General features: G+C 47.2%; 1 protein-coding gene across 2 annotated transcripts in view; it reads left to right on the forward strand.

Moving 5' to 3' along the window:
* The window catches only part of Rxfp2 (relaxin family peptide receptor 2), a 63,066-nt gene that overhangs the window by 6,134 nt on the left and 40,091 nt on the right, over positions 1-16,841 (forward strand). For both annotated transcript variants that reach the window (XM_052754587.1, XM_052754588.1), the window contains exons 2-3: positions 10,677-10,823; positions 13,178-13,255. In XM_052754587.1, coding sequence (XP_052610547.1) covers positions 10,677-10,823; positions 13,178-13,255 — 225 coding nt within the window. The remainder of the gene's footprint in view (positions 1-10,676; positions 10,824-13,177; positions 13,256-16,841) is intronic.

The raw sequence follows: 16,841 nt of genomic DNA on the forward strand, positions 1-16,841 counted from the left end.
GCCGAGCTGGGAAGTCACTGAGTGAAGAGCTGTTCCTGGGACGAGGGGCTGGAGAGACGAGGTGGCACTCTGATACGGAAGCTGATTTAGGCTGATCAATGTGAGGTCATAGTCCTGACTCTTGCTTTGGCTCTCAGCATATCAAATGCCAAATGCTCAGTCACCACAGCGCTGGAATCATCACTAAGGTACTACTAACTACCAGTAATGAAGTTAAAGAAACAGACCCGTGGGTGCCAGAGCCAAAAGACGTAGTAGGTGTGGAGGGGCCTGAGATACTGCACGCGAACGAGGTGGTTCTGTTGATCTCAGAGATCACCCTTCTGATGTGTAGGAGCATGTCGAAATATTTAAATTTTTAAATTTATTTTATGCATATGGGTGTTTTGCCGGGATATGCGCCACATGCATGCAGTGCCCACAGAGGCCAGGAGATGGCGCCAGATCTCATGTATTTGGAGTTACAGAGGGTTGTGAGCCAAAATGTGGGCGCTGGAGGTCGCTCAGGTCTTCTGAAAGAGCAGACAATGCCCTTAACTACTGAGCCATCTCTTCACCCCCAAGTCATTTTTTTAAAAAGAAAAATATAATAATTTTCATTGTACAATCTGTGTGTATCTGGATGGCTAATTGAATCCACCTGGATCATTTATCACATTAATTCTACTAGTAAGGCTTTTTAGTTTTTAATTTGGAGATGATAGGGACACAGTAACTATTTGGCAGAGGAGTTGTTAATCCCACACTAACAATCAATGTACAACCTCTTAGCAGATAGCATAATTCAAAATTTGAATATGCAAGTTTACCTACAATCTTAATGTTAATTACCATCCCGTCCTATAGAAGACATTAATTATGTCATAACAAATGGCAGCAAAAATGGGCTTTCCACCCTGGGACCTGAGTCTCTTTGTCATTCACCTGTCATTCTTATCTACGTTTTGTTTGATTGCGGCTTAGATGGAGAACATCTGGTGGTTCACTGCTTTTACTCCAACTCTTATTTTATAGGGGGAAGAGGGGCCGGGTTTGAACCCAGGGCTCTGTCCACTCTCTGACATTGAGCTACATCTCCAACCCATTTCTCCCACTCACTGTTTCTCTGAGTCCTTCTGTCTCAACCACAGAGACCGAGAACAGTGTCTCTCCTGCCGGAGATGTCTCTATGCCCAAATCCCTTTTATGTAAGCGCGTGAGATATCTTAAACCGTGGAAGCTCTAGGTTCTCTTCCACTCTGTCGGAGGGACTCAGAGGAGTGACTTCCGGGTGCAGAGGAGATGAGAGCGTCTTAATGTAAACCTCCTCACAGGCAGGATCAGGCCTCTGCAGAGTTCACCGAAAGCTGGACTTCCTTACTGAAGCCATTTCCTTGATGACCGCTTCCTCCTTTCCATTTTCAAATGCTGCTCTTACTGTAATCAAAGCTAAAATCATCTCCGGGGAAAGATAAGGTGTGCTCCCTAACAGCACAGGGGTTCACTAACACCGGAATGGGTCAGCCTCCTCGTGTGTGCCAACTGTGTGTGTGTGTGTTCCTGGCTTGCAGAAATGCCCCTTCCTATTCCTGAATATTTTACCGGCAGATGACAGCTTCTGAGATATGCGCCATGTGCCAGAAATCGAGAAGCTTCCTTGTCACAGGAACAGTCAAAATGAATAATTAATTCCTTTCCACCAAACAAGGTGTGGTGTACTGTGTGTGTGTGTGGGGGGGGAAACAATTAGAATCCAGGGCTGTAAGGATCACCATGGAAAGATGGAAGGGTGTTCCAGGTGTTTGTGAGGGAAGCTCATGATCTGGGGTGGTCTTGGGGGGCTTGGGAAGGTTTTCCCAGAAGTGACTTCAGAGATGAATGTCAAATAAAGAGGAAGTGGAAAAGGAAAAAAAAATGTATTTCCAGTGAGAAGAATGGTGCATGCTAAAACCGCGTATCTTTCCACCAAAAAAGGCACACTTCCAGGAATGTTTTCCTGCAAGAAAGCTAGAAAAAGTGAAGGAGGTTTGCCAGTGGTTCTGCTGGACCTGAGAAAGCTTTCTCACTTCCTCTGGTTCCTTCCCCAGACCGTATAGTATGTCATTGAGGGACCCTGTCCCTGTCTTTCACAGCTCTTTCGAAGACATTTAGGTCGTTGCCAGTTGGGGACCACGGTGAGTGATGCTTCTGAGAATGTTCTGGTGAAGTAGATGGGGATGTCTCCAGGCAGCATTTCTTTGGACTCAAACCAGAGCCTGAATCGTACAGTGTGTGACTTCCCTTCAGGAAGCTTCAGGTTCCGCTGATGCTGAGACGCTCTTTCCCAAAGCAGGTGCTCTCGTGAGAATTCCCAGCAGTGTGAGCGCTTGCTCGACCTCATAGCCTCCCCGAACTGTGTACTATTGTTTTTAAATTATAAGGAGGGCTGGAGGGGAGGCTTGGGGCTTAAGAGCACTTGCTACTCGTCCAGAGACCCTGGGTTCCGCTCCCAACACCTCCATGGTGGCTCACAACCATCTGTAACTCCAGCTGCAGGCATCTGGCGCCCTCTCCTCTCCGCAGGTCCCTTTATCACTTTCATGCCATTTTCTTTGGTCTCATGGCCACTAATTTTAACCCAAGTCCGCCGTGTGACCACGCCTTTGGAACTATCTGGTGGAGCCTGGTGGATCACGTTGGATACATAACTAGAAACAATGACCCTCCCTACCCTAAAATCTGTCCATCACCAACAGTTCAGCGGGGAGAGGAAGGGCCCCCAGGAGCCCCGCCCCATTCCATGATTGACTGTTGACAGGCCCAGTCTTGTGCAGGCCCAGGGCAGTCAGCCACAGCTGCCGTGAGACCATCTTTGCAACGACTGAGTTATATGCCCTGGAGACAGCGTTTGCAGGCCTTCTCTCTGTCTTCCAGCCCTTAAATTCTCTCTGCTCACCCTCTGTCATGTTCCACTACTGACATCATTGGTTTTCTCAACCATAGCATATATTTTACATAAATACTTTGTACATGTTTTGGGTTAAGTAGGAGGCTGTTGATGACGTAAAAGATCATTGTGTTAGTCATTTTACTTTCGAATTGTTCGCTGTTCATATACAGCTGGCTGTGGGAGGAAACCTTGCGTTTCTCATTATTAGATTTTTCCAGCACAGTCCTCATCCATAAAGAGCAACAATTGTAACACACCCCTTTCTGGGTTTTGTTACTGTTTCACTCTCTTGTAACCTCCATTGGCTTAGAGTCCGGTGTAACACTGAGCCAGTAGGAGTAAGCATCGCTGACTTCGGAAACCCACCATGAAGCAAGTCATGATCGCACAGACCGAAAGCAAGTCGATTGCCTTTATTTTCAGTTTGCGGAGTCATCTGAATGCCAGGGTCCAGGAGTTTTACCCCTGAAGCCCCTCCTGTAAGCAAAGCCCCAGACAAGTGACAAATGGGGAGATGATACGCCTGAGTTATAGCAAGAGGCCTGACCTCCCCGAGCATCCCAGCCGCGTTTCCAGACTGTTTTCTCACACAGCTTTCCAAACACTGTGTTCCGAAGCCCTGCGGCTGTCGGGAAGGACCTTCCCACAAGCCCCTCTGCTCGCTCCGCCCCCAGCATGCATGTTAGTGTCTCGGAAAGCCAAAGCTGTCCTTTGGAAGGATGAACTTGTCGTCTCTAGGGAGAGTCTTTCTCATTGTTGAAAATAGAATACTATCTTTCTAATAAATCAGTATGAAATGTAAGGAAACAGATTTTAGAGAACCCCTTAAAAGGCTAAAATATAAATCATCTTTGCAAGTTCTGGTAAATTCTTTGATTTGTTGTTCAAAGACTTTCAAAAACCTAGAAAACTCTGGCCTCATGCCTGTCACGTGACCTTGGGGATGCTGCCCAGGCCCCGAAATTCTTTTTTCAATTAAAAACAAACAACAACACAAAAAAAGAGCAAGTGATAAGGGAACAGGAGGGGACTCTGGGAGAGGAAGTAGAGCTGAGCAGTGAGGGACCACAGAGCCAGGGAAGGAAGCATCCCGCCTGATGACGGTGGAGGAATTTGTCGGACACTCCAGGGGACCAAACGGGTAGCAGGAAAGGACATTAGGCGCACATCTTTAATCCCAGCACCTGGGAGGCAGAGGCAGGAGGATCTCTGTGAGTTTAAAGTCAGTCTGGTCTAGAGAGTAAGTTTGAGGCTAGCCAGGGCTACACAGTGAGACTTTATCTTATAAAGGAGAAAAAGGGAGAGATGGGGGGGGAGAAAGAGGGAGGGATGGGGGAGAAAGGGGGAGGGACGGGGGAGAAAGGGGGAGGGACGGGGGAGAAAGAGGGAGGGATGGGAGAGAAAGGGGGAGGGACGGGGGAGAAAGAGGGAGGGATGGGAGAGAAAGGGGGAGGGATGGGGGAGAAAGAGGGAGGGATGGGAGAGAAAGGGGGAGGGATGGGGGAGAAAGAGGGAGGGATGGGAGAGAAAGGGGGAGGGATGGGGGAGAAAGGGGGAGGGACGGGAGAGAAAGGGGGAGGGACGGGGGAGAAAGGGGGAGGGATGGGAGAGAAAGGGGGAGGGATGGGGGAGAAAGAGGGAGGGATGGGAGAGAAAGAGGGAGGGATGGGAGAGAAAGGGGGAGGGACGGGAGAGAAAGGGGGAGGGACGGGGGAAAAAGGGGGAGGGACAAGGGAGAAAGAGGGAGGGACGGGGGAGAAAGGGGGAGGGACGGGGGAGAAAGGGGGAGGGATGGGGGAGAAAGGGGGAGGGATGGGGGAGAAAGGGGGAGGGATGGGGGAGAAAGGGGGAGGGACGGGATGGGACCTGAGGGGGAAGAGAAAGGAGGAGGAACAGCAGGCAGACACACATTACTGGTCTTGATGAAGACTCCCCTGGAGCCACAGGCCAGCAGTAGAAGCAGTGGGTTGAAGACAGAAGGGCAGGAGGCCATGGAGACATTGGCTTTTGTGATTCTTCTGAGAAATGTCGTTGTAAAGGGGGGAAGACTGTGTCTTGGCCCCAGAGGCAACTGGATAGAATAGGATTTGGACTGGTTTGTTTGCTTACTTGTTTTGAAGATGAGATCTGATGGTTTTTCTGGTTTGTTTAGGGGTGTGTGCGTGTGTGTGTGTGTGTGTGTGTGTGTGTGTGTGTGTGTGTGTGTGCACATGTGGTGTGATACTGGAGACTGAACCTGGATCTCACTAGATGAGCTCTCTAAGCTACATCCCACCTCTGAGAACTGACTGAGTAAGACTAATGTGACAGAGGATTGAGGGGAAGCCATGACAAGGAAAAGATATTGAAAACACAGGAAAGAAATGCTATAATTAATGTAGAGTGATTTGAAATGTTGAGGCAGCATATAGACTTGGGAGTGTAGGCAGACTTTTCTGTCCCACCAGCAGCTTCCCAAATAACCACACAGAGAGTTAATAGTAATTATAAATGCTTGGCTGATAATTTAAGCTTGTTTCTTTCTTTCTTTTGTTTTTGTTTTTTTGTTTGTTTGTTTTTTTGGTTTTGTTGTTGTTGTTGTTGTTGTTGTTGTTGTTGTTGTTGTTTTTCGAGACAGGGTTTCTCTGTGTAGCTTTGTGCCTTTCCTGGAACTCACTTGGTAGCCCAGGCTGGCCTCGAACTCACAGAGATCCGCCTGGCTCTGCCTCCCGAGTGCTGGGATTAAAGGCGTGCGCCGCCACCGCCGCCGCCGCCGCCGCCGCCGCCGCCGCCGCCGCCCGGCTTGTTTCTTAACTAGCTCTTATAACTTAAATTACCCATTTCCTATTAATCTATGTGCTGCCCCAAGGCTTGCTTGCCTCATGTACTCACTTCCCATCCTGCTTGCTCTGCATCTCATGGCATCTTCTCCGACTCTGCCCTTCTCCCCAGCATTCTCTCTGCCCTGAAGATCCTGCCTAGCTACTGGCCATCCAGCTTTTTTATTAAACCAATCACAGTGACATATAGTCACACAGTGTAAAGGAATATTCCAAATGGGAGCAAGTGTGGAAACCATCATCCTTCAGGCATTGTCAAGCATCATCCCTGACTCTGGTCCATGACCATTTAACCTTCAAATGGCTCAGCACAGGCATTCTATGTAAGGGGCACCCCATATTTGTGCAAGGTGCATCCCGACCAGGTGCATGGCAGGAGCCCCAGGTGCTGGTGAATTTGTGAATTGATGGTAGTGGGATCTGGATGAATCCTGCTCAGGGGAAGAACAGCCAGTGAAAGTTCTATGAGACAGGGAAATCCACGACTCAGAACCTGAGGAGCAAGAGATGAGACGGGGCCCTAGCGTCACCGTGTTGGGGGTTTCTCTAGTCTGTCGCCTTTGCACTCTGCCATGCTCCTCTGCCCTTCACCCACCCACTGGGCATTCTCTGAGTGCAGCATTCAGAAAGAAAGCAGACTCTCCAATCACACTGAACGAGATGGAAAATTTAAACACCAGAACACAACCAGGTAGGCACAGTGACCCACGAGGCTGAGGCAGGAGAATTGTGAGTTTGTGGTCAGTCTGGACTCTAAACAGTGCTTTTAGAGATGTGCTGAAACGTCCCAGGAATAGGGCGGCTTCCAGGACGTGTACCCACCGAGTGGGAGCTGCCCAGAGTGCTGCTGTCTCTGCTCAGAGGGAGCGCCCAGAGGGGACAGCAGTGCCTGTCTTGTTGACTGGCAACCAGTTAACATTTCCTGGGTGTTCCAATAATCAGCTCTCAAATGCGTGGCAGAGGCTTTGTCTGCGATGGCTGCTGTATCCCTGCAGCTCCATGAACTCCCTCGGTGACAGTGTCATCCTCACGGAGGTGAGCAGCACCATTCAGGTTACCTAGGAAATGACCTCAGCCAGTCACCTCTGTGGAATGTCCTCTGTGCCACTGGTGTGGGGAGAGTGTTGATCCCAAAGTTGGGAGGAGGAAGACCACAGATCCACATCATCGAGGCCAGACTAATTAAAGCAAGCAATTAATTTCAGCAAGCTTTTTTATTTGTGTGCGTGGGCTGCCACCCCCTAAGGCGGGGTTCCAGAGGTCCGCCTTGGATGTGAGGAAGACAAGGTTTTGTAGCTCAAGGGAAGGGGTTCCAAATGAGGGATTTGGCAGACATAATCGGCGGGGTTACAGGAGCAGAACATAAGTGTAGCAAGTTAGTCCTTCCTGAAACAAAGACATGCCTGCAAGGTGGGCATCACGAGGAAGTCACAGGGGGTCGTATAAGCTCTTGAAACAAAGGTAGGGTTGCAAGGTGGTTCTAAACAAGTCTTTGAAACAAAGCCGTGATTGCCATTCCTGGAGCAGGCAGTGCAGAACCATGTGTAGTTAAGGTTACAGGTGGGGCATATAGCCCAATGCTTGAGAAACAGGTTTAATCATAAAGAGAAATGAACCTAGTTTGTCTTTACTGTAAGATGGCTTTCAAGCCCAAGATGGAGGCAGGCTGGTTCTTCCGGAGAAGAACCTCACTCAGGTATTTCCTCAGTTCCATTGAGGACTGCTGTTGTCAAATAATCAGGACAGGGGCCTGACTGTCTCTAATGGTTCTTACATGGAAAACATACAAGAGCCTTCTCGAACATCACCTCTCAGTCACCCAGGAAAGGTGTTGACTGGAAACCAAGAGCGCCCTTGGGCACCAGTCCAACTGCCTGCAAAAAGCAGCCGCAGAACCAGTGTGTGATGCCTGTGCACAGCCACGCCTGGAGTCCAGACTGGAGAGAGCAGGGACCCTGACAGCACTTCCCTTTCACAAGCCCAGATCTCCCCTCCACAGTGAGTTTGGCCAAAGGGGCTCCATGGAAACTTCTGGAAGCTACAAAGTTTGCTTTGAAGTTGGCAGCCTCCACTTTTATCACGCCTGAATTTCAATCAACTGCCTCGCTCTACTTCTGCAGATGACAGGAGCCACAGACTGCAGAATACACCTCCCACAGACGGCCAGTGGGTCCCTTCAGGAGGTGCCAAACTCAGCAGGGGCTCGTAATTATTATTTAAATTTCATGATTATGGGACAGAATGACAAGTAGGATATGCAGAACACTGGGTTTTATTCCATCAGAACTGAAATAGGAGCCTGCAACTTCAGGAAGGTTAAATTTTGAAAGGGGCTCTTTCCTTTTTCAACCTCAATAAGTGGGAATTTATTTTTTTAAAAGTTAATTGAGCCCCAAGTAATACCAGACACGAAAGAGACAGCAGACAGAGAGGAAGGATTTGAGTTCAGTCATTATTTTCTTTCTATACCCTGTTCATGCTTGAAATGCCCCAGGAAGAAGCCACCACAGAATGGGAAACTCCTGACAGATGTAATTAACAGCTGGAGTCACTTGCGGTCAGCCTCTCTCCTCCACCTCTTCTGCCCCTCCCTCCCACACCCCCATCCCCACTCCCAGCCGACAACCTTGGGTCACACTCTAGATTGGCCTCCTCGATCAGGAAAGTTCCAGAAGGCACATCTGGGAGCACTCCAAGAGTGCTCCATGATGTCACTGTCCCTGGGGAAGACCAGCTGCCCTGCTTTTGTTCACTTGCTCCATCTCCAGGGTCAGAGCGACTCACAAGCTTAAAGCTCACCAACTGCAACTGTCCTCTCCAACGACAGTCTTGGAAGCTTAGTGCGTGCGCACTGAGTCAGACAGACTGGGTCCCCACCTGCCTGTTTATAAATGCATCTTTGTAAACAAGGAGCACCAGGAAAGTCTCCAGAACATTTGTGAGGTGCATCTCTGTGCAAGGCAGCATCTCCTGGAAGGCCAAATGGGTGTGGTGTTTCCCCAGACTGCCATAAAAGCATCTTTACATAATGATCACAATACCAGTGACTCCATTGCCTTCAACATTCGATGAGATAATGAGGAAATGCCCTGCACACAGTAGGTGATGCTCATGACGGCAAGTCCAGCTGATGCCTATTCACTCACCCAAATGTCTTCCTGATCAGCATGGGGACATCATCATTGGGAACACTTGGCCAACACCTTCAACAAGTCATAATAACGGTAGCGACTTTGGAGTCTGCTTGCTCTTTAAGTTTGTGAAGTCTCCAGCATTGGACTTTTTATTTGTTAACCTGTTGTGTGGAGTGGGGGCGCCACTGCTGTTATAGGGTGGACCATTTAACTCTTTATATGTGTGTACATACGTATTTTGATAGTAGGTTTCTATAGACTCTTCCGAAAGGCCTTCAAGTGTTAGTGCTCCCTCCCTGTGCTCCCTCCTCTACCCTGCCCTCCTACCCCTCACCCCGTTTAAGCCTTCCTCCACTATTCATCCCCCTCCCCTCCCCGCCCCCATCACCCTTTCTACCATTTCCTTCTATCGCCCCTCCCTTGAAGTCTCCCAGGGGCACATGGTCAGCACAAACGGGACTTGATGGGTTTAAATGAAAGAGAGGACACAGAGGTGGGGCGGGAAGGGAGGGAGAATCCGGAAGGAGTCAGGGGAGGGGATGCATGTAATCAAAAGCACGTGGTACAAAATTCTCAGAAATTGGTGAAGTTTCAACTTGACCTCAAGACTTCCACCGTTTTATTAGCCGATGTATAAAAAGGATGTCTATCTTCTCCGGAAAGTAGGCTCTTCAACTTGAATGCATGTTTGTTCGCTCTAAATGGCTGGGATTGCCGTGTGGACCCTGCTCCCTGACAAGTACCTTGCAAGTGGTCACCGGACTTCCTGTCTGTACTGGACTTGGGTTCAATGCTTGTTCGTGTTAGTTATGCCCTCTGCCCAAGATGGTCATTTTTAATGTGAAAAGCAGATTCCAGGATGGATCGAGTCCCTCCCAGCATAGTGGTCGTCAGTAGCCTCTGGACCCAGAAGGTGGAACCAGACTTTAGCTAAGTCACCCAGGTGACAACCCCAGACGAGGTGCTGAGTTTACCATCCGCTAAGACATGCAGAGAAATATAACACCAGCCACACGCTAGGGCAGTGGTTCTCAACACGTGGGTCGAGACCCCTCTGGAGGTCAAACGACCCTTTCACTGGGGGGGTGTCACCTAAGACCATCAGGAAACACAGATATTTACATTACGATTCATAACAGAAGCGAAATTATAGTTATGAAGTGGCAAAAAAAAAAATAATTGTATGGTTGAGGGGGTCATCACAGCGTGAGGAGCTGTATTAAAGGGTCACAGCACCACCAGAAAGGCTGAGAAGCACTGCTCTAGGGGGAGTGAAGGAGAAACTGAGATAACTACCCAGCAGAGTGCTGGTACTCAGTAACTCCCTAATATGAGAGGTCACTGTTGGGCTGTCACCCCTTATTTTAATGAAGGTTAGGCACTCTCTCAAGCTCCCATTTAAATGGTCCTTCTGCATATGTAGTAAGTCACCTTAAATCCTTCTTATGAAAAGATTAATAGCTGCATGAATCAGTGTCTTTGTCTCTATTTAAGCAGGGCTTTACCCTTCCGTCTCCAGCAGTAGACACCTCCCCGACTCCATTCAATCAATAGTGGAGCCACACATTTGGCTTTCTTTGCATTCACCTCCCTGAAATGAAAAGTCAAAATGGGTCTCCATCTCCCCCATGGTATAGCCAGTGTGAGGTTCCGCTGTGGTAACTGACAGTGTTGTTCCATACTGATGCTCTGAGAACGACACCAGACGAATCAGCCTCGTGGAGTTCTTGTCACATTGAACAGGACAGCACCAGCAAGGCCCAGCTGCGTTCACATGTGGTTTCTCTTACATGCCCTATCTCATCTCTCATGCAGACTTCGTAATGGCTGATGGCAGTATGGTGGCTCCGCTGTGCCCAAAAGGGTATTTTCCTTGTGGGAATCTCACCAAGTGCTTGCCACGAGCCTTTCACTGTGATGGCGTGGATGATTGTGGGAACGGTGCCGACGAGGACAGCTGTGGTGAGTCCCGCCCCCTACTGTGCTCCACACACCTACCTCACCACCTGTGTCCCCCAAAACTCTGGGTCAGCCAGTGAGCGAGGGTCATGAGCTGGGAGGAGTGGGTCTGATAACCACTGCCCTTGTGTTCAGGCAAATGACCTGAATTTTAGGATACAGAGCTTGCTAAAGTCAGAAAGATGGTCTCATAAAAATTGAAATGGCCCTCTAAATTCTGCTCTGCTTCTCATAATTCAACTTTAAGAGGCTTCCTTGTGGCCAATAGCTTTGTTCGGCTTTAAGAATATCCATAAGCGGCCATTGGGCTCGCCTAGAGAATTAATTGATTGTGCAGAATGACCCTGAGTGTCAGGACCTCTGCACATCACTGAGACACAGTGAGCTCAAAGTGAATTAGGAGAAAACAAGGACCTTGGGCTCATGGGACAACAAGAACTAAGAAAACAATAACACTGTGCACAGATAACTGAGCACATCCAGAGGGACAAGGACCATGAATTGCAAACAAATAAAAAGACAAAAAAAAAAAAAAAAATCATCTTGGAAATCCACTTTAAGGACAGAATCATAGGATACTTTTCTTTAATTGACTTGAATTGAGAACAAGATGAAAGAAAAAAGGAAGGAAGGAAGGAAGGAAGGAAGGAAGGAAGGAAGGAAGGAAGGAAGGAAGGAAGGAAGGATAATGTTCTGGAATCATGGAATTCCAGGCATAGAAAATAAAAGGCCCCGGGGCTGGCTGAAATAAGGTGAAATGGGGTCCTTCTTGCAAAAGCAACGTGATTTGAGCAGAGTCATCAAGCATAAAGTGAGAAGAGGCTACACAGTTCATTACTCGGCATCCCCCAGGTCAAGTTGAGGGCTGTGTTGAGACCCTGTGTCTTGCCTGATCTAATCTGCCTATTTTCCTGTGAGGAGAACTGATGGCAGAGAGGTTGATATGTGAAGTTAGTCATGGTCAACGCGGGAACTCAGACCTTCCTAGTCTCCCACACAGGGCCAGCCCTCTTCAGCACTGGCCAACCAGCATCTGAGTGGGGCGACCGCATCCCGCATCCTGGCGGGCCAAGCGGCTGTCTGGGCCTGGGTACTCCGGCACCCTTCCCTTGGATGGGAAACAATTCCAACCCCTTTCCACAGAGCGCTCCTGCCTGCCCCTTCCTTCACACTCAGTTCGGAGATGCGGGATGCAGCTCAGAGGGAGAATGCTTGCCTAGCATGCAGGAGGTACTAGGTTCAATCCAGAATAACTAAGACAAAAAAAGGCGCAGTTAGGTGGCCCTCCCCCTCAAGGGGGGCTGTGCAGGCATCCCTGCGGGTACATCTCCCGCTCCTGAGTGTTACTTTCCCGCCTCTTGGCAGATGTGAGCTTTGACCTGAGAAACGGCCAGGCTCTGCTTTAGCTACCACCCAAACTGAACAATGCACATGGAATAGCTCATAACGCAATTAAAGATATCCCAAAAGCACCATTCAGGATATGAAAAAGGCATAAAGATAAATTATAGATATCAGGGATCAAAGGAGCACGCAACTGCCACATGAATTTACTTTTTGATTCGTGTGGACTTTGGTGCCCTCTATTACAATTCAAATCTTACCATTTTTATAGCACATGCTCAATTAAGGATGCTTCAGAATAGGCCCCTTTTTTTTGTAAAGATGTATATAAATAAATTGTTTGTACGTATTTTTTCTAATATAAAAGAAATATCAAATAAGAATATTATAACAGCAAATGACAAATTGACATTAAAGCATGAGAAACCAAGGCACTGTTTTTTCTCTCAATAGGATTCAACAGTCTTTATTAAAAGGTATTTTGGTTTCTGCTTTATTTAAAAATAAAATCTGGCAAGGAGTGATACAGCTCGTGCTGAGAGTGTGTGAGGTCTGGGTTCAACCCCCAGCAGCAAAGCAAAACAAGAAAGTTCCGATTTTATCAAACTCAGTACCCCATTCCACAAGTCCCTCCCAGCTTCACATGGCAAAGTGATGTGCAGAGTGCAGTAGTCTTGTGAAATCCCCGAAATCAAGTCAAAGATTCAAAATATCAGTATTAGAAAGAGGTACTGTTTACCAAGACATTTACGATTACATAAAATAATTTTGCGTTATATGTGTTGTGAAGCACACATCTGAAATCCTTGTAAGTGAAGCGGGAAATGCCCACAGAGGTCTGTTTAACTCTCTCTTACTATCTTCGTATTTTTTTAAAAAAAAAAATCATTCTGTTGCTTGAGCAGGTCTTTGGGTTTTCTTGGTTTGATTTCGTGACATTTTTATACTTTTGTTTTTGTGGTATGCTATCTGATTTCTAGACTAACTGATGCGTATCAATCACCACCCCACAGGTGACACTAGTGGATGGGCGACCATATTTGGCACAGTCCATGGAAATGTCAATAAAGTGACATTAACACAGGAGTGCTGTAAGTGGTGTTGGTTCAAAGACGGTATCCGCTTTGCAAAAAACGTAATTGTGGTGCGTGGATTTATCCGGGAACAGCAGTCCCCTCTTATCTAAGGTTTTGCTGTCAATAGTTTCAAAGAACTGCAGTCACCTGCAGTCCCCAAACAGTATATGAACATTTGAGGAGCTGGGACTCTGGCTCATGATAACGATGATGGTGATGCCTTAAGACAGACAGACCGCATTCACGTAACATTGGTCGTGGTATACTGTTATGATTTTTCTATTAAGTAATTAGTTACTCTTAATCTCACTGGCCTGATTTATAAATTGAACTTTTTCAATAGGGAAAACAGTTAATACAGGATTTGGTGTTATCTCTGGTTTCAAGCATCCACTGGGCGTCTTGGAATGTGTCCCCTGTGGATAAGGGGGGACTGCTGTAGTGGCTCAGTTATCTTCAGAAGGTCAATTTCATTTCAATGTGTTTCACTGGTAACCATTCTCCTGTCTGCCTAAGGGCCTGAGAAAAAAATGGAACAATAGATCCATCTCCATGCATGCTCATTTCTTGTGTCTCTGTACCAATCATAGGAATAGATAATCAATAATGGTGACTAATAACAAGCTTCTATTTCCTTTGATTTTTTTTTTTCAACAAAGAGCTCATACTATGTTCCAGACACAGGAAGTACAGTACTGATTAAGGTGTGTCCCCAACTCACAAATAGCTCATGTGTATCTGGAAAGACATTCTCACTAAGCCATGGTGATTCCAGGCTGCACAGGGCGGCATGGAAGACCACTGTAAGAAATGAGGGCTCTGCCAGGAGTGGGAATATTCTCCCAAGCAATGCACTGAGGTGGCTGTGAAGTCCCTGGATGGAGATAGAAGAGGTAACAGGATTGGCAGGTAAACAAGGCCAGTAAGATCTGCAGGCAGTTGGCCGACGCAGGTTGCACAATGCCTTTATGCAGGTGTGCTGAGATTCTACAGCATGACCTGGGAGGGCGGAGCTGAACTCAGGAGGCTGCAGCATTCCCCTCCAGCACTTGGGGCACTCACCGCGGAGACTGGCCTCAGTATTGCTCGTAGGGTTGGATGTGTGTGTGTGTGTGTGTGTATGTGTGTGTGTACACATGTGTAGAGGAATATATAGCTTGATACATGTTATTACACATAAACTTCATTTATGTGTGTAATGTGTATATTTTAAATACTATACTAACATTGGGCATGGTTGTGCACACCTTTAATCCCAGCACTCTGGGAGGCAGAAGGAGGTAATCTCTGTGAGTTCCAGGCTAACCAAGACTACTACATAGTGGGACCCTGTCTCAAAAACAAGCAAACAAATAAACAGCAACAACAAAACTCTATACTAACAGTGTACAGTCAGTCCTCTTACTTAGGGTTACATAACTGTGCATTCAACTAACAAATCAGAAATAGTCTCATAAAAACTATATCTGTGCTGAACTTGTACAGCAAATTTTCTAGTCATTAATATTAATGTATATTATTCTATGTTGTTATATACTGTTATAACCATGTAATAATATAAAATATGTATATAGTGTAACAACTATATCATCAGCATTTATGTTATAATCAGTGTCATGAAGCCTCTACAGATACATGAAAAGATGCAGGGATTTGTATGTAAGTTGTATGCAAATACCGCATCACTTTTAGAAGGGACTTGAGCATCTGTGAATTTAGGTATCCATGAGGGCCCTGAAAACAATCCCCATCCCATCCCTGAGAAAGACTGCAGTATGCACTTTATAATACTAGTTCATAACTCCTACACTTATGCATTAGTACATAATCTATAAAAACGAAATTAAGCCATATACAGTGGCATGCACTTGTAACCCCAGCAATCAGGAATCTGAGGCAGGAGGGTCCTGAGTTCAAAGCCAACCTGGCCTGTGTAATGAGTCCACATATCAAAAGAGAAAAGAGAAATTGGGACTGAGGAGATGGCTCAGTGGTTAGAGCACTGGCTGCTCTTGCAGAGGACCTGGGTTCAGTTCCCAGTACCCACATGGTAGCTCACAACCATCTGTGACTAAGGTGATCTGATACCCTCTTCTGGCCTCTATGACACTACACACAGGTGGGGCACATAGATCCATTCAGACACACACACACACACACACACACACACACACACACACACATACACACAAAATAAAGTAAATATTTTATGACTGGAGGTAAAAATTGGCTAGGCAGTTTAGGGTAAAGACCCCAGAGAAAAGTGACCAGTTTCTTTCTTGGCTAAAAGCCAGAAATGTCCTTGGACCTCATGAGTCCTTGGCGGCTTCGTCCTTGCCAGAAGCCAGAGAAACAAAAGTGTTTGGGGAGCTCTGATCTCTGACCTGACTCCTAGAGAGTTCTGGATTCTCTCCGGAGATGGAATGTTAATGTAGCCATGAAGGCTTCTTAAGAGGAAACGCCTTCTGGTCATCCGGGCCTGGGGCAGACCTCCAGGTCCATCTCCCAGCCAAGGGGCCACCCACGGAGCGGGGCGGGGCAGAGCTCACCCCTGCTGGTGAAATAGATATGATAGTTCACTCTTTGTCCCAGGGGCCAAACTCGGGCTTCCTGAGTCAGCTACTACTGAACAGGTGCCCCGCACTGCCATTGTCTCTTACTCCAAGACAGGGTAGAAGAAAGGAGCCTACATCTCACTGAGTTTGAAGAAAAACTGTTTAGAAGATGAGGAGGAAATGTCAATGCCACTAAATGAGTCTTCGCTGCCAAGTACTATAACACTGTTTATGACCGGGAATTCAAATCTTTTTATCTGTCCCTCTTTGGATGCAAATGTCTTAATCTCGCCCCCCTCTCCTCCCCCCCCCCATGCACACCCTGAAAAACCTTTGTTTACACAAAGGCCCTGAAACATTGTGGAGTTAATGTTTGTGGTGTGTGTGTGTGTGTGTGTGTGTGTGTGTGTGTGTGTGTGTGTGCCAATTATTTAAAAACTAGCCAATCACGACAGACCTTGAGGTCAGGACCCCAGGGAGAGCCACAGTCTGCTTGGGAAGAGAAACTAGCGTACTTCCTGCCCGGTGAGCTTGCTCTTCTGAGTGCGTCCCCTTATCAAAACTAAAGTTCTGCTTTGTCGAAACGCTTCTAAAAACTTTTCACTGCTTGAAAAAACAAAACGACACAGAAAAATCTAATTTAGAAACAAGATTAGTAAGAAATAGAACTGAAAATTCTAACAGTCTCTTTCTAATATGTCTTGTTTGGGAGCTCGATTCACACACAGTGGGAAATCACCCAAGTTATGGCTTTTCTGTGTGTTTGACTGGGTTGGGTCTTTGTTTTTGTGTTTTAGTTTTTAGTAGCAAAGAGGATCAGGACAAGATGCTTAAAAATGGCCCCTTCAGATGCAGAGTGGTTGAGAGAAGAAAGTCTTAGCTGGGAACACCATGCCTGGCCGTGACTGTCAGAATTCTCGGATGGGTGGGATGGTAGCTGGGGGCAGTTAGGTTGTAAAGGCCGGGCAGGGGCACCACAGAGCCCTGCCAGACACAAGACAGATTCCCAATCAAGAGGGATCTGGGCCCAAAACATCACTGTGCCA

Source organism: Peromyscus californicus, unplaced genomic scaffold (genome assembly GCF_007827085.1).
Source record: "Peromyscus californicus insignis strain IS unplaced genomic scaffold, ASM782708v3 Scaffold_2__1_contigs__length_46816999, whole genome shotgun sequence".
In the NCBI taxonomy this organism is placed as follows: Eukaryota; Metazoa; Chordata; class Mammalia; order Rodentia; family Cricetidae; genus Peromyscus; species Peromyscus californicus.